The sequence below is a fragment of the Ictalurus punctatus genome, chromosome 17 (assembly GCF_001660625.3).
Source record: "Ictalurus punctatus breed USDA103 chromosome 17, Coco_2.0, whole genome shotgun sequence".
Lineage (NCBI taxonomy): Eukaryota > Metazoa > Chordata > Actinopteri > Siluriformes > Ictaluridae > Ictalurus > Ictalurus punctatus.
The window spans coordinates 5940895-5965894 of NC_030432.2; the positions used below are offsets into that span (position 1 = coordinate 5940895).

The 25000-nt window shown below is 40.1% G+C and overlaps 3 protein-coding genes and 1 non-coding gene across 9 annotated transcripts in view; 1 reads left to right on the plus strand and 3 right to left on the minus strand.

The window, feature by feature from the left end:
• Positions 1 to 5369, plus strand: part of relb (v-rel avian reticuloendotheliosis viral oncogene homolog B) — a 12028-nt gene extending 6659 nt beyond the window's left edge. For all 3 annotated transcript variants that reach the window (XM_017490807.3, XM_017490808.3, XM_017490811.3), the window contains 4 exons: positions 54 to 158; positions 2869 to 3084; positions 3801 to 3872; positions 3963 to 5369. In XM_017490807.3, the coding sequence (XP_017346296.1) occupies positions 54 to 158; positions 2869 to 3084; positions 3801 to 3872; positions 3963 to 4375 (806 nt within the window). In that variant the 3' untranslated portion in view covers positions 4376 to 5369. The remainder of the gene's footprint in view (positions 1 to 53; positions 159 to 2868; positions 3085 to 3800; positions 3873 to 3962) is intronic.
• A 1019-nt stretch (positions 5370 to 6388) lies between these two features.
• mrpl28 (mitochondrial ribosomal protein L28) lies at positions 6389 to 14968 on the minus strand. The gene is made up of 6 exons (XM_017490814.3): positions 14827 to 14968; positions 13554 to 13845; positions 12146 to 12298; positions 10858 to 10992; positions 10638 to 10724; positions 6389 to 6611 (listed from the first exon to the last, which is right to left on the minus strand). The coding sequence occupies exons 2-6, from the start codon at positions 13839 to 13841 to the stop codon at positions 6513 to 6515; spliced, it is 762 nt and encodes a 253-aa protein (XP_017346303.1). The 5' UTR covers positions 13842 to 13845; positions 14827 to 14968; the 3' UTR covers positions 6389 to 6512.
• A 305-nt stretch (positions 14969 to 15273) lies between these two features.
• On the minus strand, positions 15274 to 15360 carry trnastop-uca (transfer RNA opal suppressor (anticodon UCA)). The gene has a single exon. It is a non-coding gene; the product is annotated as a tRNA-Sec (tRNA).
• A 3780-nt stretch (positions 15361 to 19140) lies between these two features.
• Positions 19141 to 25000, minus strand: part of cul5a (cullin 5a) — a 24846-nt gene continuing 18986 nt past the window's right edge. For all 4 annotated transcript variants that reach the window (XM_053687361.1, XM_017490806.3, XM_017490804.3 and 1 more), the window contains 3 exons: positions 23691 to 23809; positions 23417 to 23540; positions 19141 to 22876 (listed from right to left, as the gene is read on the minus strand). In XM_053687361.1, coding sequence (XP_053543336.1) covers positions 22682 to 22876; positions 23417 to 23540; positions 23691 to 23809 — 438 coding nt within the window. In that variant the 3' untranslated portion in view covers positions 19141 to 22681. The remainder of the gene's footprint in view (positions 22877 to 23416; positions 23541 to 23690; positions 23810 to 25000) is intronic.

Here is a 25000-nt window from a genome sequence, read left to right on the forward strand (position 1 = left end):
AACGACGATCATCAACTGCAACGCTAATATTATTTTTATGTGCATCTGTGCAGAAGCTACTACAACTGCAGAGCTGAAAATCAACAGGTTGAACATTGTGCAAGGACCCTGTACAGGCAAGACAGAGATCTACATGCTTTGCGACAAAGTGCAAAAAGGTGAGCGCCACTCCCACATCGTACTAGGACCCAAAATGAAATTATTAATACTTTTTTGTAACGAGTAATAAGAGTACAGAATAAAGCAGCATAGCCGTGCCTTATCATAAAATGAGTTTTTTCTAATGTTACGTAGTACTCTGTAGTATTGCATCTCTGAGCCAAAGCGTTTTGACAGAACATACCACAAAACCCCCCCCGAATTAATAGAGGTATACTGCTTGAGAGTAAAAAACACTAGCGAGTAATGTGGGGAGCATAGCGTAGCAAGGTAAAAGATTTTAAAGAAGGATACTGTACTTGATGTAAGCAAATTATAAGAATGGACCATATTGTGAAAAGCAACTATGAGTAAAGGACAATAGTTTTGATCTCTGAAACAAAACATGAAATTCTATCTACACTCACCATCCAGGTTATTAGGAACACCTTTACACCTACACATTCATACAGTCATCTAATCAGCCAGTCATAATATCATGCAGATACAGGCTGAGAGCTTCACATCAAACATTAGAGTGAGGGGGGGAAAGTGCGATCGCTGCGACTTTGATCGTCCCAGACGGGCTGGTTTGAGTATTTCAGAAATGGCTGATCTCCTGGGATTTCCGCACTCAATAATCTGTAGAGTTTACACAGAATGGGGCAAAAAACAAAAATTATGGGATTAAGGGAGCGACGGTTCTGTGGGTGGAAACGCCTTGTAGATGAGAGAGGTCAGGGGAAAATGGCCAGATTGGTCTGAGCTGACAGGAAGTCTTTAGCACCTCAAATATTGACTCTTTACAAGCGTGGTGAGCAGAAAAGCATCTCAGAACACACAACACATCGAACCTGTGAGGTGGATGGACTACAACAGCAGAAGACCACATCAGTTTCCAGTCCGGTCAGCCAAGAACAGGAATCTGAAGCTATCATGGGCACAGACTCACCCAAACTGAACAGATGAGAGCTGCAAAAATACCATGTGATGCTTAGTCTTCAACTGTCCACTTTAGGTATGTCTGTGCCCATGATAGCCTCAGATTCCTGTTCTTGGCTGACCGGAGTGGAACCCGATGTGTTCTTCTGCTGTTGTAACCCATCCACCTCAAGGTATGACGTGCTGTGCATTCTGAGATGCTTTTCTGCTCGCCACAATTGTAATAATTGATTATTTGAGTTGCCATAGACTTCCTGGCAGCTCAAACCAATCTGAGCTTGTGCTACTGTAGCTTCTCTATGTGGTCTTATGCTGTTGTAGCCAATTTGCCTTAAGGTTGTGTATTCTGAGATGCTTTTCTTCTCACCATGGTTATAAGAGTGGATGAGTTACTGTAACCTTCCTGTCAGCTCTCCTCTGACCTCTCATCATCAAGGCATTTCCAAATGCAGAACTGCCACTCACTAGATGTTTTTTGTTGTTGTTGTTTTGTGTGTTTTTTTTTTTTGCACAATTGTGTGTAAACTCTGAAATGAGATGAACAGTTTCTGGGTGTTTCCCTCCCATTTTGATATTTGATGTGAAGGTAAACTGAAGTGCTTGTATGACTTGTACTGCTGCCACATGATTGTCTGATTGGATAATTGCATGACTGGGCAGGGGTACAGGTGTTCCTATTAAAGCAGCCAGTGATTGTATATACTCTAATTACTTGCTGTCACTAAAGTAATTCATGCTCTTCCCAGTAATGCTGAGTTTCCTAACAGCAGTGTTCCATACTGTGGTTTTATTTTTTTAAATGGTTGACTTTGCAGTGCAGTAGGGGGTTTCCCCGTATTCAAACTGGAAAATCTAGTCACCACTCCTGTAAAAGGCAAATAGACAAATGCATCGGTGATCAGATATTTGAATGTTTTTTTCATGTTGGTGATAGGTGTTGGATAACATTGTTTTTGCTTCAATAAAAAAAAGAAAGATAAAAAATGTATTGTGTGTTTACTTAGAGTGACCACCCGTCCAGTTTTTACAGGACATGTCCTCTTTTTAAGACATTAAAAAAGCGTTCGGCCGGGATTTCTAAATTTGAGAAAATGTCCGGGACTCGGCTTTAGTTTCATTATGATTTGCTTACGGTGTAATACTGCATCATGTGTGCGTGTGTTTGCACTGCTTTAACCCCTCTCTGTAAGTCCCACCTTCTCACACACCAATTGGTCGATGATACAGTAAAAGGCTTGCAGTAACTATTGGCCAAATTCCTGCCTCTCAACCATTAGCCTACTCTCAGCGAACATGCGAAGTTTGTGTACGGCATCAAACAGTTGCTTGACAATAGCAGCAAATGACAGCTGTCGAAATAATGTCCATGGCCATATAAGGTCATTTTTAATTACTGTTATCGCATTCTTATTCCATGACCGTTCAAATGTGTAAATGATGGTAGAAGGTATATTCATGGTGTCTATATGCAATATATAGATTCTCTCTCTCTCTCTCTCTCTCTCTCTTTATATATATATATATATATATATATATATATATATATATATAGTTGTATAACTATATATATATATATATATATATATATATATATATATATATATATATATATATAGAGAGAGAGAGAGAGAGAGAGAGAGAGAGTTATAGTCTATATATATATATATATATATATATATACCAGAAAATAAGTGTATATATACACAATACCAGAAGAAGTCAGGATAATTTTTTCCAGCCCTGTAAATAAAACCCTCGTGCATGTGTCTTTGTGATGGAATACCACAGATGACATTGAGATCATCTTCAGTTTGGGCAACTGGGAGGCTAAGGCTGAGTTTGCACAGACCGACGTGCATCGGCAGATTGCCATCGTCTTCAAGTCACCGCCGTATCAGGAGCAGGACCTTGCCGACGAGGTCGAGGTTAACGTGTCTCTCCGTCGCATTTCAGACCGCATGTACAGCGAGCCGGTGAAGTTCACCTACCTGCCTCACAATCCAGGTCAGCACATGACACACTGTTCTTGCAACAAGAATCATTGTGGGGACTTTTTTATTTTAAAATTGTAGTGGTTACAACCAATGAGTGTATAACCTCAAAAAGCACCTTCACCTGCACAGTTTCTATTTTGATCTCGTATTGCACAATTTCATTGGCTTAAAAGAAATGCAAATAGGGTACTCTAATATGGTATAGTGGTTGTTGGGGTAAATGATCAGGAGGCTGGTTCCTAACTTACAAGTTGTTGTTTTTCTGTCCAGGGTTAATGAGTAACAGTGGAAACAGTTGCTCATGAATCTCTGGAGAAATTAGTCATTTGAAATAGCAAAGTGTAAAATCAGGCTGTGTTTCTTCCTAGCTACACCAGCGACACTCCAACATCTGCACCAGTTCAGTGGTTATGTTTTAGCTAATTGAAATAAGCAGAGCAGCATATGCTTGCTTTAATTTAGTCCATTATACCAAATTTGGAAGTTTACTGAACTCTGCCCCCCCCCCCCCCCCCCCCCCCCCCCCGTTGACATTGGAAGTGAAACTTGTGGAAACCTATGGATCTCCCCTGATCAAAGGCTTCCTGTGCAGTTTTCTGCTCTGAAATGCTGCCAGAGAAAATACTTACAGACCAATAGATCACCAAATGAAATGAAATAACATTCTCATTCTCCTCATCTCATAGAAAGTGATGTAACTGTTTTCTTTGCTTTTTTTATGTGCAGATCCGTATGAGGTCAAACGCAAACGGAAAATAAAATCCAGCAAGTTCAATGAGGACTGCAGTGTCAGCACAGGTAGAGTATTTCAACATACGAGCGCACACACACACACACAGTGTTTCAATGTTGTTTCAGTGTGACATCCAGCATTTGTATTTGTTCCAGACGAGGTCATGAGCACACCAGGTCCAGCACACCAGTTTGATCCGTTCTGCGCCGATGGGTCCGACTGCAGTATTCTGCCTCAGGAGGAGATGTTCTCTCAGGTCCCTCAGGTCCTGGATGGGATTCACTACGAGGACAGTGGCTCCCAACTGGATGACACGTGTGTCAGCCTGGACCCAGACACCGTGAACAGCCTACTGTGCAGCCTCACTGATTGCCTGGGCCCCCAGAACTTTCTCCAGCTTTTGAACAGCCAGGATCCCAACTCCAGCATCACAGATACAAACCTGAATCACATGGAAGCTGGCCAGCCTCCCATTACTTCATTCATTGACCCGTTTTACAACCAAGAACTTCCACAAGACCTGCAGGACATTTTCTTACGTCAGGTCAAAACTGAAGACGACTCGTGAAGTCCTCAGTAGATGCTTCTAAGAGTAGAGATGTAGAGCGAGCTCCTCATTTTCATTAGTGGAAAATAAGGATTGGGGTCTGTACTCCAGAAACGTGCAAGTAGGTTTAGATTCACACTGGATGCCATGTGCTGTCCCTGAGGGCTCTCAAAATGACCATCGAACCTGAAGGACAAATCTGAGGGAAGTCGGAAATTGGGCTGTGTGTGTATATTATATATATTTTCCTGCCATAAAATGGCTGCTCAGACCTTAGCCTTTGTCCATTCTGGAGTGTGTGTACTGTCTAGTGATGCCCTTGATGCCCTTCTGTATGGTGATGTACGTTCTGGGAGATGCATAGGACCTTTAGTAGTCCTACGTGAAGAAAAAGAGAAAAGATGCTGTTTGAATGCTTTTTGAGGAGTAATTGTCAAATAGGCCAATAGTGAATTGCACAGGCTTCATATTACTAGTCTAGTCCAGAAACCTTCATCCATATATACTCAAATATTGTGTGTATGTAAAACAACGAGCCTGTGGGTTTTTCTTTTTTTTTTTTGGATTACCATTTCTGCTGGCGCATCCTTTGCTTAGATGAATGTCAAGTAATAGCATTAAATATAATGATGCGTCCATTTTAAGATCGTTTAGGATTTGATTGACATTCTGTGAAATAAACAAGAAGCGTTTTGTACATTTTGTAAAAAAAAAAAAAAAAAAAAAGGAAACAAAAATAATTCGTTGAATGCCGTAGCAAGTTGAAAACATTGAAGGATTAACTGGTATATATCTATCTATATAAATAATTCTGTTTGTAAAGTTGTAGTAAACCACGACCAAAATGCACTATTGTTTCTCCTTGGGAAAATATTGTATGCACCGCTGTGTCTTGTATTAAAGGCTTGGTTTAGATTCTTTGGTTTTGGATAAGTGATGTCACATACTGGCTACTGCTACATGTGAACTAGACTGAGAGTTGTGAAATTTCATTATATCCTCATTCTTGTGAACATTTCTGTAGTCTCCTGTGTCATGTATAATTATTTCAGTAGAGGCAAGCTTCCATCACATGTTATTTGTTCATCAGTCAAAACCCCATGCACATAGACAGGAAAGAGTCCGAGATAAAAAGGTTCACTGACCTTCCCCTTCTCGCTTCATTCAAATTAATGGACAGAATCAATGCTGCATCGCGGAGCTCTGAAAGGAAGCTCGGGCCTACGCCAGTGGGGGAAACTCCACTGTTGCACAACTCTTCAAGCTGTGGTATTTATATATACGCTCCTATCGTGCGTGGTAATTACACAACACACCCACTCCGATTATCAGCGCTTGGCATTTTAATAACCGTATGGACTTTTTTCACGTGAACTTGTAAGCTTTACGCACGGTATATTATCGATACAGGCATAAGAGGTGTTTATATAGTTCTAAACAGGAAGTTCTACACTGTTATTTAAACAATGTGATGTACTGCGGTTGGCTTGGGAACCACAATGCATGCTGGAACATGGTTAAGATTTTAGTGCTTTCATTTGAATTTCAGATCTAATTTCCTTAACTATGTAAAGTTGTTTACTAATTGACTGTCTTTGGACTTTACAAAGAATTAAAATAAATAAGGGTACAATATTAAGACATGTAATTTAAAATAAAACATGATGTGAAACTGAACTGTTAACTGCTTAACCTTTCAGCGTGGTTATATAAATACTGGTTACAGAACAATGTGTGCATAATACAAACTATTTGTTGTAAAAGCAGTGCTTGAGTTATAGATTCCTGGTCAATACTCTTTGAGCTCAGCAAACTCAAGTGCAACGGGCTTGGTGAAAACTTGTTGGGGTTAGAGGGGCGTGTGTGTCATGGTTTGAGAATTGAGACGTACAGTCGAGTCCCAGCCACCTGCTGGCAGAATCAACAGTGATCTCTCCAAGTCAACTCAAAAAAATGTTTGTTTTTTTAAATAAAATAAAATAAAATAAAAAGGACCCACATACTTGATCACGTAGTTTGTCTGACACACGTACATCAGATAATGAATTCATTTATTGTTTGACTAGCAGTTTGATATTTACAGGATATTGGCATATCATAAATGCCATCAGTACAAAAGTAAGCAGAGAAAACAAAACCCCAATAAATACATTTTTCATCAGTCTTTCTTTTCCACAACCTGGGGTTCAGCGAGTTTCTGCATGGCAAGTTCCTTCACCAGGTTCTCCACACAGCTCTTGTAAAGTGGCTCAGGATCCTGTGTGACAACGAAGAAGGATGGGTTAAGCAAAGAAAATGGTACTAGGGGGGGAAGAAAAACCCCCGCTACACTATATGTCTTAGATTTCTCGACTAAAACTAAACCATCATCTTCTATTTGGAATAACTGATCTGAAGTGAGCTCATTAGCAAAAATGCTACTGCAGTAAGATTTGATTTTACATATCATACAGTATAATACTGTTTGTTGACTCGGGTAGTTGATATCTGGTTTCCTGTTTTTTTGGTATGTGGTTATTATCACGGTTGAGCTGTGCCAAAAATGCTGAGAGTAACAGCCATGGGCTACAGATTCAGAATACAGAAATATAGCATACGTACGAGTGTTTAATCCACGATACAGTTCAAAAAGCCGGCATTTAGACATTTGTAGAACCTCTTTGAATATATCCACACTAATTCAACAAAAACATACATTCTTTAAAAGAAACATCATCAGTGTTTATTTATTAACTACATCTTCCCCCAGCATGTGCACGTCTTCCCCTTTTTGCTCTGCAGGGCAGCAGTAACTGGAACATGATCCACACACAAAATCAAGGCAGACTAGGGCATTCGGTTTGTGAATGTAGAGACATTATTTCTCCAAAAATGGAAAGCAGAGCTTTCAAATAAAATTAATACTATACAGTGCTGTGAAAAAGTATTTGCCCCAGCCTGATTTCTTCTGTTTTTGTGTACTTCTCATACTAAATTGTTTCAGAAATGAAAACAAAATCTAAGATAAAACAAAGGCAACCTGAGTAAACACAGAATACAGTTTTTAAATGATAATGTTATTTGTTGAAGCAAAAAATACCAACTGGGCCTGTGTGAAAATGTATTTGCCCCCTTAGTTACGAATTCCCCAAATCTTTCAGCTGGACTACATGCAAGTAGGCCTGATTACTGTAAGCATCAGTCTGGGAAGGGTTACAAAGCTATTTCAAAGGCTCTGGGACTCCAAAGAACCACAGCGAGAGCCGTTATCTCCAAATGAAAAAACTTGGTATAGTACTGAACCTTCCCAGAAGTTTCCAACCTTCCACAATTCCTCCAAGAGCACAGCAACGGCTCATCCAGGACGTCACAAAAGAGCCAAGGACAACATCAAAGGACCTACAGGCCTCTGTTGCATCAGTAAAGTTCATAACTCCACTATCAGAAAGACACTGGGGGAAAATGGCCTCCATGGAAGAGAAGCGAGGTGAAAACCACTGCTAACCCAGGAGAACATTAAGGCTCGTCTGAATTTTGCCAAAACACACCTTGATGATCCTCAAAGCTTTTGGGAGAATGTTCTGTGGACTGATGAGTGGAAAGTGGAACTGTTTAGAAGACAGAGGTCCTGTTACATCTGACGTAAACCAAACACAGAATTCCACAAAAAGAACATCATACCTACGATTAAGCATGGTGGAGGTAGTGTGATGGTGTGGGGATGCTTTACTGCTTCAGGGTCTGGGAAACTTACAGTAATTGAGAGAAACATGAATTCTGCTCTCTACCAGAAAATCCTAAAGGAGAATGTCCGGTCTTCAGTACATAAGTTGAGACTCAAGCACAGCTGGATTATGCATCAAGACAGTGATCCAGAACATAGGAGTACGTCCACCTCTGAATGACTCAAAAAAAGCTAAATGAAAGTTTTGGAGTGTCCTCGTCAAAGTCCTGACTTTGGCAGTTCATGCTGGAAAACCCTCCACTGTGGCTGAACTAAAGCAGTTCTGCATAGAAGACTGGGCCAAATTTCCACCACAGCACTGTGAAAGACTGATCTCTAGTTTGGTTTCAGTCATTGCTGCTAAAGCTGGTACAGCCAGATTTTAAGTTTAAGAGAGGAAAATAGTTTTTCACATGGGTAACTTTATTGCTTCAATAATAAATAAATAAATAAATAAAACTGTAGTGTGTGTTTAATCAGGTTGCCTTTGTTTTATGTTGTATTTCATTTGAAGATCTAAAACTATTTCGTATGAGATGTACACAAAAACAGAAGAAATCACAGCACAGTACGTTTGTTAATTTACATTTACGGCATTCAGCAGATGCCCTTATCCTAAACGACTTACATTTATACAACTGAGCAGGGTCAAGGCTCAAGGGCCCAGCAGTGGCAGCTTGGAGGTGCAGGGATTTGAACTCACGACCTTCTGATCCTAAATCCAACGTCTTAACCACTGAGCTCAACTGCTCTTCAGCTTTAATGTTTTTGTATTAACAACAATAATACTAATATATGCTTCTATTATAGTAGATTAAACGTGAATCGGAAAGCTACAGGTTTTTATGAATTGGGACGCGCTTGTGCTCCACTGCTTTTGGTGGCTAATACCACCATCGTTCAGATAACACAATATCAGATAAATGCTAGAACGGCAAAAGACATTTGTGATACATTTAATTTCTAAAATCAGATTTATAAAAATGTAAATGTCATGAAATTAATTCTACAGAGTAGTTGTCTGTAAAATCAAAGACGAGAGCTGGTGTAGTTGAAAAAAATCTATTGGAGTGCGTATGAAGTTGCACGTCAGGGCGACAGTCCTGTATGTTGTAGGGTAACTTTCTAAACTAAATGAAACAGTAGGAATTCTGTCTGTTACAATATAGCTGCTTCACAAGAACCTGTTCAATAGGTCTTCTACGCCAAATTTCTCCTCACCCATCGTCCAGCTCTCCCCTATCATACGACAGCTATCAACCCAGTTGAAGGCTAATACGTGGTTCATCTGAGACACGTGGAGCAAACCAACCACATCTTTTAAAACTGCTGCTCACGTAAAGTCACAGGGCAGCGTAACTCTTCCGCATGCACAGGCTCACTTTCACCTGGCTAGTGTCGCTGCTGTGAATGCCAGGGGAGAAAGAGAACGAGAACGAGAGAGAGAGAGAGAAAGAGAACGAGAAGGGGAGAGTGGGAGAGAGACAGAGAAAGAGAGTGGGAGAAAGATAGAGAGAATGAGCGAGTGGGTGAGAAAGCGTGGGAGAGAGTGAGCAAGAGAGAGCGGGAGAGAATGAGAGAGAGAGAGAGAGAGAGTGGGAGCAAGAGAGAGGGAGAGAGAGAGAGAGCGGGAGGGAGAGAGAGAGAGAGAGAGAGAGAGAGAGAGAGGGTGGGAGAGAGAGAGAGAGAGAGCGGGGGAGAGAGAGAGCGGGCGGGAGAGAGAGAGAGAGAGAGAGAGAGAGAGAGAGAGCGGGTGGGAGAGAGAGAGAGAGAGAGAGAGAGAGAGAGAGAGGGTGGGAGAGAGAGAGAGAGAGAGCGGGGGAGAGAGAGAGCGGGCGGGAGAGAGAGAGAGAGAGAGAGCGGGGGAGAGAGAGAGAGAGAGAGAGAGAGAGAGAGAGCGGGTGGGAGAGAGAGAGAGAGAGAGAGCGGGAGAGAGAGAGAGAGAGCGGGTGGGAGAGAGAGAGAGAGAGAGAGAGAGAGAGAGAGAGCGGGAGAGAGAGAGAGAGAGAGCGGGTGGGAGAGAGAGAGAGAGAGCGGGTGGGAGAGAGAGAGAGAGCAGGGGAGAGAGAGAGCGGGCGGGAGAGAGAGAGAGAGAGAGAGCGCGAGAGAGAGAGAGAGAGAGAGAGAGAGAGCGGGCGGGAGAGAGAGAGAGAGAGAGAGAGAGAGCGGGAGAGAGAGTGGGAGAGAGAGAGAGAGAGAGAGAGAGAGAGCGGGAGAGAGAGAGAGAGAGAGAGAGAGAGAGAGCGGGAGAGAGAGAGAGAGAGAGAGAGAGAGAGAGAGAGAGAGAGCGAGAATGCCATCCCTCTCCCCCAGAGAACACAGCCAATTCTGACAGATGGCCATGGCTTTCAAGCTCTAAAACTTTTCTATGTATTTTAAAGTAATATGTTAATTAACATATTTAGGATACTGTATTTAGTATTCAAACACTAATACCCACTAATCCCATCCAGCTCTGGTTATCGTAGCTGGAAGTGGACTGAACAGATGCTTACAGATGTTTCACAGAGGTGTGTCTAGTGTAGAATATGGCTTAGACCTGAGCATTAATGTTCTTATTCACAATCACAATCACATCACCTTGTGCTCAAGGAGTCTCTGTTTCTCGACTGCTTCCTCCAAACTCAGGCCGACCCACTCCGCCTCATCAGCAGGAACCTCAAACTGCTGTCTCGCCACCGCGCGCAAGCCGACGGACACAGGGACACACGGCAAGACATTCAGCTATCCAATTATATCACATCCGACACATTCCTTGCACGAACTTTAATCAGAAAAGGAGATTTTGTGAACTGCGCACCTTGTATTTGTTGTAGATCTTCTCCCGTCGAGTCGGATCGTCCGGATAGAGCTGAGTGTCTCTGCGTGCTAACCGCAGGAGCATGGCGCGCTTCAGGTCCATGCCGAACTTGGAGTTCAAGTCCTGTTTTGGTGTCTCATATAAAATAAAATAATAATCATCTTTAAGTACGTGTGAGGTGATTTCCAGAAGCTTCCGGCCTATTCATACGATTCGTTCACTGGATAATAACGTGTATCGGTACGGTTAGTACCATCCATACTGTCAAAGCTCTAACACAACAAATTAACAACAACAACAACAACAACAACAACATGACCTAAGTGTTATAAGGTTCTATCTGGCATTTTGGGTGAAAACACAAACTTAGATCAATCTTTCATCTCCCATGGTGGTATCTTTTTAAACATTTTGCAAGGTTTTTCTTGTAACATCTTGAAAAGAAAGTTCTCCAAAGGTTCTATCAGCTAGCCAATCATCATCCAGGATGAAGATCCAGCCGTCATGGCCAATCAATATTTAGCCTCAAAGCCTCAGTATGGAGCGCTGGAGGAGAAGGAAACGTTTAGCTGTAAATGTTTTATATGTGCTCAATAAATTTACAAAAAACTAAACAAAAACAAGGTCGACAAATCAAAACCAGGATTGCTCTACAGTGTTCACCGATCTTAAGAGGAGGAAATGGAAAGCTGATATTCTAGCTATCACCAGATAACATTAAATATGATATAAAACCAAAATTAGATGGAAGAGAAGATTATCTAGCAGAGATTGTAAGGTGTGTGTATGTGTGTGAAACATGTAATGTATGTTCTAATGTCTTTCACTACAAGACTATACTGTTAAATGTGTTCAGTATTTAAGGTGAGACAGCTTAGTTTATTAACAACTTCAGATTTTTAAACAGAACCTTGTAAAACCAAGCAAACAGTACTCGATTTTACAGAACAATAAGGTTTCATGTGTTTGGCAAGTGCTTGGAAAATCCACTTTATGAGTGAGAATCTTTAAAAATGTACATTTGGACTGTACACCTTGTTGAGCTGTACATGGAGGTTACAGTGCTTTAGTGGTTTGCCAACTCTGATCCCCCTCTGATCTCAAAAGATCTCTTAACCCAGACAGAATCTTCCATCCATCCATCCATTTTCTGTCTCAGGACTGAGGAGGAAACCGAGTACCCGAAGGAAACCCCCAAAGCACAGGGAGAGCATGCAAACTCTGCGCGCACAGGGCGGACACACAGAGTCTTCTGAGACTAAAGTCATGAAAAATACTCTGCTGTTACCTTTAGAATGTAGAAGTCAAAGCCGTAAGCGGCGTCGATAAGATCCAGCGTGCGAGCCGTGACCGTGATGTTGAACTTCTGGTCGAGGATTTCACTGTACAGCTCCCTCTTGAAGAGCTGAGGCTTCCAGACCTTCTTCACTCTTGCAGAGAGCTGCAGGCAAGTGACACGGAAACACTTTAAGCTCCAGGCACACGTTTTAAACATGCCGATTAAGTAGTTAAGAATGTGGCTTAAGTCTGACAAAACTGTTTTATTTCGCAGTTTACGCAGAATTAGCCTCACAGGCCAGACCTTCAGACGCTCGCTACAGAGTCTGTGGACACACGCGACTAAGAACCGCCTACTTTAACAGGAAAACCAGGGGATTTCACTAGCATGGGAGACCACCGACCTTTCACTACAGCCCATCGGCACATGCACTGGACTATCACTGTCACTAACTGCTTCGTACAAACTCTTTAAGAACTTTTAAAGAGCCATAAAAAGCTCATCGTGCTGCAGTTTATTATCCTGATTTAAACCACTACATAGAATTTTTTTTGTTAGAGTTAGCTACAGTTACATTTATATAACGCTTTTCTAGACACTCAAAGTGTTTTACGAGGTGTTTTACATTGTTACACACCACTAGTGTGTAACATCCACCTGGATGATGCGACAGCAGCCATAGTGCTCCAGAACACCACACACCAGCTATTAGTGGAGAGGAGAGAGTGATGTAGCCAATTCAGAGATGGGGATTATTAGGGGTCATGATAGAGAAGGGCCAATGGGGAAATTTCACCAGGACACCGGGGTTATATACCTACTCTTCTACCATAAGTGTCATGAGATTTTTAATTACCACAGAGAGTCGGGACCTCGGTTTAACGTCTCATACGAAAGACGGTGCCGTTTTTACAGTATAGCGTCCCTGTCACTATAGTGGGTCATTAGGCCCTACACAGACAACAGGGTGAGCGCCCCCTGCTGGCCTGACTATGAGCACTTCCAGCAGCAACCTTTGTTTTCCGCAGGAGGTCTCCCATCCAGGTACTGGCCAGACTCAACCCTGCTTAGCTTCAAATTTAGATTTAGAAATGCAGAAAACAGTGAGAAAGAAAGAAAGAAAGAAAGAAAGAAAGAAAGAAAGAAAGAAAAGATATCACTGCGCCACATTAAACCATGCATCAGGGACAAAATAGTGGGCAGTTTTAACCATCATAAGGATGGTCAGATACGACGCTATCAGGACGAAGCACTATTTGAAATGTGCAAGTTAAATCCATCTCAGCTTTTATTTCCAGGTTCAGGCCACAATCCTGCAGTACTAAACCCAACCCTTATCGAGGTATCCACTCAAGACCGAAGACTTTAGCATCATCACAACATCATAATCACAACACAATCTTATCCAGAAACTCACCTTATCGTTATTTGCGTATCTGTAGCCACATACCCAGCCCTCTCCACCCCACAGGCCGTCCTGCGACTCCGGTGGGTAATAGATGGGAATGGGTACATCCTGAACCCGCTCTCTGTGGCCTGTTTTCGGGTTTGCTCTATATTTCACACCCAGAGGTTTCCAATGCACCGGAGTTGGGGGTGATGTGTCCTGAAGGGATTTCAGGTAATGCTGTGGCAGACGGGCGTAGATCCCTTTCTGTAATTTCAAGGCTTCCCACAGGCGCGGTGGGTATTTGTGTAATGGCATCTCGCTTTGAGAGGACAAAGTTTAAGAACATGGTATTAGTAGATACGTTCAATACAGCTCTATTCAAATCTGACTTGTGATAGTGTTTTTTTTTTATTTTTAAACAAGGCAGCTTTACAGAAATTTTGGATACAGGTTTAGATCCCTAATCACCAAGCCAGAGGCTACAGGGCCAAGGAAACACCCTGTAAGTACACTACGTTTACGCGCGCCAATTTTTGTCAAGCCGAATGCAGATTCTGAAAGTACTGTTTACATGTATCCTGAACATTGCAATCCAATTCCAATATTCATTTACATGTGCGTCGCATATATTCGTAATAAAACTTCTTGGCGAAAACGTAAGACGTAAATAAACGTGCACCGCGATTGTGAAAATAGTCATGATGATGATTCAAGCGTTTACATGGCAATGTCCCCCCCCCAACGGATTATTTCAGATCCACACCACCCCTCTCAATCTGATCGAGCTCAATCGGATCGACTGAGGTGTTTACATGAAGGCTTTTCAATCTGATCTGATTACTAACGGATTATTTGGTTGCATGTATACGTGCCTTATGATGACAAACATGACATTTAATGAGATAAGCATCTTATTTGGGAGAGATCAGAGTGTGAGGTCTTGCATTTATCTGTGATTTATGCTGAATAATTGCAACATCTCTGAAACATCCGACATCTACTTTCTTTCTGTGTAAGCTTTTGATCATCATCATCAATAAATAAAGCACTGCACTTCTTCTTCTTCTTCTTCTTCTTCTTAAGCAGCGTTTAATATACAAACGCAGAAAAGCCCCTATTAAAAGCTCAGATGTGAAACTAATCCACCAGTCAGCCAGACTGTGATCTGAATAAGACAGCTACTGAGTGTAAACATGTCTGAGCAGCTAGGTAGCTAGCAAGCTAATAAACAAAAGATTAGCACTGCTAAATTATATGGTCGGATTTTTATCCATAATAATTACGCTTTGTAACAACATACCTTGATGAAAAAGCAGCTAAAGGTGAATATTAGATTGCTTGTGTTAGCTTTTCAGACCTGGTGTCTGTGCATCCCCAGGCACGCACACGTCTGTGAAGGACACACTCATCCGCTTCCGGTGACGTTCCACGAACAAGCCATTGTGATTGGTTGTCAGAAATGTTCTCATCCGGGTGAATTGAATTCATAGGAAATTAGGGGAAGATACTTTAATGTTTTTGTATCCATCTAAAACTGAACACATTACGGACTAAACAGGATAGCTGCTCATATTTCCTCATGAGTCTCTCATTCATAAAAAAACAAGTTTGGTGGTTAAAAAACAAACAAAAAAAATAATAAAAACAATAAGATTCGACCTTACACTGAGATCTAGTCTGTGATCTCTGACTATTTTAAAACTTATAATTTAAAAAAAAAAAAAAAAAAAGTTTATATTTCTGTGTTCGCCCGAAAGGTGGAATTGAACCACTCTGCCGCTAGGCAGCTACAGGTTTGAAGCCTGCACCCCGGACCACCGAGGTTCATCCGGGCATTTAACACAGCTAGCAACACAGGAATATGTACCACCACATCCAAATAGATATTGCCATGAGGGTAGATAATTAAAAAAAATAAATAAAAGTAGCGTATATACCATACATTTAAGTATGGACACTGTATCAAATTGTATAAAAAATGTACACATAATACATTTTATATAAAACTCGAAATAATTGTTTAAAAAAAAAGCACCGCGCTGCATGATGGTTCATGTATGCAAATTAGTTATCTATCATTGGTTCACACTTGGGCGGGGAACACAGGGACTCACTGAATATTTTTCATTTATGTCTAACAGGCATTATTTACCACCAAATCCGCTTTTTAAACGCACATCTCTCTGTCCAAAATGCACGACAACCTTTAAGACGCAATAAATAAACATGTTAAATCATTTATCAACACCTGAGCTAGGATTCTTCTAACGAGAACACTCAGAGCCAAATAACACTAACTGTGTATTGGAGGCACGAGACTAAGTGATCTATAATAATAAATATGTTAATACCTTAATATGTATATATTTTTGGTTTGTACTTTAATTGTTTATTGTTCTTTGGTTGATAATGTAAGCTTTTTAACAAAGTGTCGATTACAAAGAGAATGGCATATATAGGCTACAGTAAATTGTACAGAATATACTCCAGTTATTTACAATTGCTAACAAGCATTTTTAATACTCATCTGATTATTTTAAATCTCCTCTAAAAGTTAGCACAGCTGTGTTATATGTGGATCAAACTGAAAATATGGATTAATAGCCTTGAACACAACTTGCAAAATTCTTGCAGATTTTTTTTTCATGCAAGCTTTACCATAGGTAAAACTATAGTGCCCTGCACTAATATTGGCACCCTTGATAAATATGAGCAAAGAAGGCTGTGAAAAATTGTCTTTATTGTTTAAACTTTTGATCTTTTGTTAACAAAAAAAAAATCATAAAAATACTCTGCTGTCATGGATATCAAACAATTGCAAACACAGGTTTATTAAAAAAAAACTGTTAAATATACGGGTGCAAGAATTATTGGCACCCCTATGAATTCATGTGACAAAAATATATTTGAAGTATATTTCCATTGATATTTTACAATTTTTTAAAGTATACCTGGGTGACTAGGAACAGGAAATTGTTCAACCATGACTTCCTGTTTCAGAGGGGTATAAATAAGCGGTAACATATAGGCTAAAATCCCCTTAGTCATTCATAACAATGGGTAAGACCAAGGAATATAGCTGTGATGTGCGGCAAAAGGTTGTTGAGCTTCACAAAATGGGAAGTGGCTATAAGAAAATAGCACAAGCATTGAAAATGCCCATTTCCACCATCAGGGCAATAATTAGGAAGTTTATGAATCAACCTGGAATTGGACGTGTGTCTATATTGTCTCAATGCACTGTGAAGAGGATGGTTCAAGTGGCCAAAAAATCTCCAAGGATCACAGCTGGAGAATTGCAGAAGTTAGTTGCGTCTTAGGTTCAGAAAACCTCCAAAACTACAATCTGAAGTCACCTACAACACCACAAGTTGTTTAGAAGGGTTTCAAGAAAAAAGCCTCTACTCTCATCCAAAAACAAACTCAAGAGTCTTCAGTTTACCAGACATTACTGGCCACAAAATGAAGGTAAAAGGCACACTTATAGCACTTTACACTGTGTCTCATTCACACTCCAATGGTAGCAGAGCTGCCATGCAAGGTGCTAATTTGCCATCAGGAACAACATAGGGTTCAGTGTCTTGCCTAAGGACACTTCGGCATGCAGAGTCATATGGGCTGGGAATTGAACCACCAACCCTATTATTTGTGGACAACCTGCTCTACCACCTGAGCCACAGATTCTGTATGGCAGAACGGTCTCAGATCCCTTACCATGTATTCTCCAACCTCATCAGGCATTATAGGAGAAGACTCAGAGCTGTTATCTTGGCAACGGGAGGTAGCACAAAGTATTGACTAAAAGGGTGCCAATGACTGTTGGACACCTATATTTAACAACAATTGGTTTTGATATACCTGTTCTGTGTTTGCAAATGTTTGATATCCATGAGAGCAGAGTATTTTTGTGATTTTCTTGAACAAAAGATCAAAAGGTTAAACAATAAAGAAAATTATTCACAGTCTTCTTTGCTCATATTTACCAAGGGTGCCAATATTAGTGGAGAGCACTGTACATGTATCTTTAAAATTCGTCTATTTCATGTTTTCATAGTGTATTTCAATGATTTACATTGAAAGTTAAAAAACTAAATGAAGAGTTTGGATATCATATTGATAGCAATTAGTTAGGCTAAGAAAATAATATATTGAACTATTTCAAAACCCTACAAACTCTGGGACAAACTGTTCTGGGCCAGATGAGTACCAACCAATATCTTGCTATACACCAAATTCTGTCCAAGTCCATGCAGTGCAGAGTGCATATTTAATCAGATGGAAAATTTTCCTCAGTGAAAATAAGCAGGCAAGTAAACATGCAGATCATGTGCATCGGTCAACAAGGCACTTCATCCAGTTATGCAGTCACATGTTGATTTGCAGTCAATTAAAAATGGTGTTATTTTCATCTTATTTACTGTTACTTAAAGACGAGGCGCAACAATAATTATTAATTTTATTTTCTCTGTAACAAGTGTATGACAAGTGAAGCAAGTTGGGTTGAGAGCACACTTTTTCAAAATATTCCGAATGCATTATTATCCTAGAGTGTTTACAGTGGACTGTAAATAACAAATAGTGGAAAATGAGTGTTTGAATGTCTGTGTGCATTGTGTGCAGATGCACAATTAATACAATGAACCCTCATACATTCAATTTTAAAAATTAAAAGTAACATTTTGGGGAAATAACTTGATAACTTCTGGTTTCCCACTGGATTGGTCTTAATTTCTTTTTTATAGTTTATTCATTATATAGCAAATTATTTGTCTTCATAAAGAAGAAATTTTTAGACATAAACGCCACAATAATGATTTACATATTTACATATTTTTAACTAAATATTGTATATTTAGTGCTAGTGCTAGGGGGAGGTGGCACCTGGGTTAGTAGTTAACACAGTTGCTTTGCACTGCCAGGGTTGAGGGTTCAAATCCCACCTCCACTCCAAGTACCCTGGTTTCCTTCCCCAGAGCACATACACACTGTCCATAGTCTGAACAATACACAGCACACTTATCTGAGGTATTTGCTCAGATACATGAGATATCTTTATCTGGGGTTATTTTAAAAAATAATAATAATTACAAACTGATTGAAAGCATAAGGTTGTAAATAATTAATGTAGATTTTTTTTTCTTCTGTTCAATTTTGTTATTTATACAGTATCATCAAACTCAATGCAAAACTACTGTTTTGTTGGCTGCTGCTCCATAAACATACATTATATATATATATATATATATATATATATATATATATATATATATATATTTTCATATATATATTCATATATATTCATATATATCATGATATATATTCAAGTGTCATCATATTTTTGTCATATTACCCACTGGTTTGAGTCATGGTGTAGTGAAACTAGTGATACTGGCTTGTACAGCCATCATACTGTCAACTTTTCATATCTCCTATACTCGACATATGATTCTCCGCTGATCTAAACAGCAGAAATGATGTGCCTTGTCAAGTTCATGATGCTTGTCTGGTACACATGCTTAGATTCAGTGTGAAGTTATGCTAAAAATAAAAATTAGATCAGTTTTCCTTTGTGGTGAAAAGATGTAGTGTCATCTAGAGTCAAAGCCATATCAACCTCCTTTAAAAGACATCTTTATTTTGCAAGGAAATAAATTATACAACATAAAAAATGTATTTGAAGAGAAATAAACATATGGTGTACACCAAACCGGTTCACCCTGACTGCACGATGAACATCCACTCGAGCACCCCACAGCTCCACTCCCTCTCTGCACATAGTGGCACACATTCACGTGAATTCAGCGGGGGATTAAAAACCCAAGTCTTCATGTTTACAGCCGTCAGATCTGCACAACTTAAGAGACGTAGATGATCCTACACAGTAATGCATGTTTAATAGGTAAATTCATATGGGGTATTTTTTTTGGGTGCGGCTTCAAACTAAGCATACTTAATTTCTTGCTATCGTTCTCCTAAAGACAAAACGGTCAAGTGCAGAAAATTACTCACTCACTCACTCACTCAGAAATTAACACTGAAAACTGTTCGTTCAACTCTATTCGAATCTTAAGACATGAAAGAAAATGAATACTGATTATATGCTTCGCTGCAGCCTTTTCACGTGTGGATGAAGTGGGTGGTGTGAGAAAAGTGAACAGGACGGACACACACACACACACACACACACACACACACACACACACACACACACACACACACACACACACACACACGGAGTCTCTGAAACCTCTTACGATATAAAGGGGCTGAAAACCAGTGCTGGGTTTGGATAAAGGTGCTTTTGTGGATTTAGGTGCAAGATCAACCAAAGCAACCTCAAGGTCTATTGTATTATAACTTATAGGTCCTATAACACACAGGATAACAGTAGAGCATCCAATGTTGGAACCTCACAACTCAAAAATCACACATGACTTCAGCCTTCTGCTGCTTCAAATCCAACACGACTCTCAGCGTCCTACATTAAAAACACCACGTCCTTGCGTTAATGCACGACTGCAGCACGCCCCACATGCTACATCCACTATGGATTTTACTTTAACAATTACCAAGTTATTAAAACATGCCGAAAAATATTAAACAACGTGTCTGGAACTACTTTCTTGTAAAAAACAAAACAAAAACAAAACAAAAAAAAAACCAGCCTGTATTTGCTTTGGGTAAAGATTTGCTTAGTTGTTTCTAAATTTAAATGCAAATGTTAACGGCAGAAATATGCTTGCAAAAATAGTTTGATTAAAAAAAAACCAAACAAAAAAAACATTCACTCATTAGGTAGTTCAGAGAAATTTAAATATCTTCTTAGTGTCACGCTACTTAATGGAAACCTTACATTCAAAAAACCATTAATGCCAAATTCCAACAATTTCATGAAGTGGAAACCCAAACCAAATCAGAATTATTACACACCGGTCAAAAACTAGTGGAAAAGGAGACGCTGTAAAACGTCATCTGCAATTTAGGAAACGTGAAACAAATCACTGAACAATTGTGAGTAAATAAATAAACTACACAATGAATTTTACACTGGCCAAAAAAAGAAAAAAAAAAAAGAAAAAGAAGAGTTTTGACTCTTCTTTAGTTCACGTGTTCTTCCCCTGTGGCGTGTGGGTTTCCTCCCACCTGGATTGGCTATCCTAGCTGTGAATGGGTCTGTGTACGAGACCCTGCGATGGACTGGCGTCCCAATGTTCCTGGGACAGGTTCCAGATCCACCACGACCCTGACTTGGATAAAGTGCTTAACTGAGGGTGAATAAATGACGAGTCAGTTTATTATGTTTACAAATTGTCTATGTGTCGGCTTTTCCTGACTGGGCATTCGTTTTCACATTGTACTGATACCAAGTTGATTCGTGCGGCTCAGGATTTTTCAAAGGATAACGATGTTTAAATGAAATAAACATGTATAAATAAACCCTGTATGTAACCTATTTAAACCTACACATAGCATATCGATCCAGATTGAAAGTAGACTTTAAAAAAAAAAAAAAAAAAAAAAAAAAAAAGACATGGCTGATTTTCAGGACTGTTTAAAAAAAATAAATAAATAAATACTGAAACGTGGATTTGAACAATATCATACGTGCACTCTTTTTTTAATTCTCAAAATGTTGCTTTATGTAATATTTAATGCTTTGTTTTTTTCATGATCATTTTTCATTATGATCTCAGTTATCAAGAAGATACTTTAAAGCACTTGCTAGTGTAGGTCAGTGTATGCAACCCAACTAATGACTGGTGTGAAACATTTTAAATAGGCCATGTAGGTAACAAGAAATGTTTTTTTTTTTTTTTCAACCATTTAGTCAATTATAGCAATATCATTTATCACTCAAATCTGATAACGGAAAACAGTATCACTCATCGCTCACATCTGTTAGAGTGCGAGGAGGGTATGCTATAAAACAATTACATCGTGTATAAACAGAGTAACGATACTGGTCATAGGGAGCTGATCCTAAATGAGTGAGTAAAAGTGAAATACACTAGAAAATATTGCCTAGATCATTTCCGTATAATGATTACATCAATCCTTCCACGTGGACAATGTGCGAGCTCGTACAGCACTCGTGTCGAGAAATCGAACCGTTCCAATGACACACTCTGAAAAAATAACACCGCAAAGAAGAAGCCAATGTGTCCTTAAGTGGCTTGAAGGTCAACGGAAATAGTATGTAGGAGAAGTAGTAGTAGGAGAAGTAGTAGTAGGAGGAGTAAACGGTATCTCCGGGGCAAGTCGTATCAAAACTACTCAGATAACGGAACAGACGCCTACTAAACCCCACTGCAGACTGGACGTGGTATCACGCTGCAACTGTATCTGACGTCGTGTAGGCCAGAGAGAAGTCAATAATAATAATAATGAATAAAGGGGAAAATGTAAAGTGAACTTCTGTGATCTCAAGATGGCTGCCTTACAGTATAACACGCCATCATCGACTATCCAAGTTTAACACGTTCTCGAAAAGAAAAGAAACCAAAGCAACACAGAACAGATGACGGGAACATGGCCATGCTGAATGTGTGGCAGAATGCGTAAAGTGCTAACGCTCCAGTCCACCATCCTGGTGACGGAGCTCCCATGTGGCTGCAGTGTGAGCTTTTGGACCAGGCTGAGAGCTGAGCTGGAGAGGAGAAGAGTGGACACAGCCTGGACCAGACAAGGACACACACACACACACAGAAACACAGCACACACAAACAAGTCCTCAGATGACAAACATTCCCACCGACAGCATGCTGTTGATGTCAACACTCACAAAAAACCAAAAAAAAAAAAACAAAAAAAAAAAAAAGGCAAACCACCCACCATGCATACTGACTACCTGTTGGCAAAAATATAGTTCACTTTATTTTTGTTGTTTTGTTTTTCCTTTGAAATCTCCCATCCTCATCTCAGGTTTCTTTACTGTAAGGTAAGGCAGGGATTTTTCTTGAAAACGAGCTATTCTGGTGTGTGACTGTCGTGTAAAACAAGCCCATCACTCCACGAGAAGATCAGCAGCCAGCTTGGTTGCTCCATTGCGTCAGCACTCCTCTCTCGCTGCTGAGCCGCTGCATGTTCAGTGTCTTCATCTTGATTGGAACGATAAGCATTTCCAGCAACAAAAAAACAAACAAACAACCTCAGTGCTATGCCATGTAGATGAAGGTGTTAATGTCCGACTCATCACGCTTGATGTACTTGTGCTCAATCAGCCACTCGATCTGCTCCTTGATCATCTTCTTTTGGGGAAGGAACATGTTTTTCAGGATCTCCACCAGCTCGGTCTGCAGCTGGGCATTAGTGATCTTCTTTCGCATCTTCATAATTTGAATAATGGCCTCCTGCAACATCAAAAGCGTGAAAAACTGTAAACACAACAAATCTCTCTTGGTGGGAAGAAAAAAAAAACCCAGCACACCATCGCATTCAATGGAAATCTCTGAAAGGTTCAGTTACATAACATTCCTTTCTTACAAATAAAGTATGTAAAGTACATTTAACGCTTAACCCGGTAGAGATTAATTTCTACCTAAACAATTAGACACTTCAAAGTAGTTATATTTGGTCTATTGTCTCTAGTACTGTAGGCAGTCTCTGTTCCAATGAGCTGCTAAATCATTTACGTCAATGCATGTGATTGGATAAAGTACAACAGATTGTCTGTTACAGAAGCTGCATCGGTTCATACTAATAAAACTGGTGAACTATGACCATCTTTTCCAGATGTTAATCGGCTCTGCATCTGTTCTCTTGGATTGACATAAATACTTAACGAGGTCCACATCTGGACCGTGCTCTGCCAGTTGATGATCCTTGCCGCAATTTATGAAACAACGTCACGAACTTCCATGAAACATTTTCCCATCAAAATGATTACATACCTGTGTTCTTAATATTCTTAGTTGAACAATGCCTTCATTCTCTTCCTCTCTCATTCGCTCCGTAGTCAACTGTAAGCGGCCAATCAGGTTAATCTTCCCCCTCTTCTGCACCTTGGAGTTTTTTCTGATGAGCAAAACAGTGAACGCTGTAGCACCAGGACTCTACTTAACCCATTTACTCTGATAAAATCAATGTAAAACATTTATAAAAAAATAAATAAATTAATAAAAAAAACAAAAACAAAGAGTAAATAATCAAAAAGGAGATACACACATCAAGGAGAATTCCTGGTTAACGAAGAACAATGTACTATCTGTGAAGTCTTTGGGAGAGCTCACTTGAGGTTCATATGAAAGCACCTGCCGTTTGAGTTTTGGGAAGGCAACGAGAGACTAAAGGGAGGGAGGGAGAGGGAGAGAGAGAGAGAGAAAGACAGAACAAACGTCAGCAACGTGCTTAAACCCACCGGCTACATAGATATGACTTTAGAACACATCAACTGTCACATTACCTCAACCACCATGCATTCAGAAACGATTCAAACCCGTTTCCTCATTTTTGTTAACTTACAGCCTTACTATAAAATTAATTACTTAAAATGGTTTGCCAATTATCTGCAAAAACACTCCATAATGAGAAATCACGAACCAAACTGAGGCATGACATTTACGCAAGTGTTCAGACTCTTAACTTGGTATTTTGTTAATACACCTATGCAGCAATTCTCTGAAGAACCGTTCAGGCTCTGTCAGGGTGGAAGTGGACGGTCAGTGTACGGCTATTTTCAGGTTTCTCCAGAAATGACAATTTCCATCAGGTTCGAGTTTGGTCGCTGGGCCGCTCAAGAGCGTTAATGGGAGCCATTCCTGTGGTTGTGTGTTTCGAGTAACTGTCATGTTGGAACTGGAAGTCCTGAGCTCTAATTCAGCAGAGGAGATGCCTCATTTCTCCCCTGAATCGTGACAAGTTTCTCAGTCTCTGCTGCTGTGAAGCCTCCTCGCATCAGGACAGTGTGCTTCAGAATAGAGATGGAACTGGGCATGTGCTGAACCTGGTTTCCTTCAAATGTAGTGCTTAGCTTACAGGACAAAAAGTGTTCAATCTTGATTTCATCAGACCATAGAGTCTTGGTTTTCATGGCACAGGAGCCCATCAGGTGCCAAATGAACAATCACATGACTTTTACCGATTTACATTTCTCTCTGGCCACTCGACTATCAAGGCCTGATTGGTGCAGTGCTGCACAGATGACCCCTCTGGTCAGTTCTTACATTCATCTCCACACAGGACTTTTGGAGCTCCATTAGGTGACCTTAAAATTCTTGGTCACCTCCCTGACTACAGCTCTTTTCATCATTTGCTCAGTTCTTTAAGAATGATGGAAGCAGCCAGCGTTTCTTCAAGACCTTCAAAGCTGCAGATGCAAAAAGTTTTGTTCCCTTCCCCAATTCTGTCTTTGAGGGCTACAGACAATTCCTTTGGGTTGCAACTCTGCTTTGCCATGCAAACGTGTGCCTATCCAAATGATGTCCCATCAAACTGAATGTACATGTTACAATGAATTGAAAACTCTGTAAGAAACT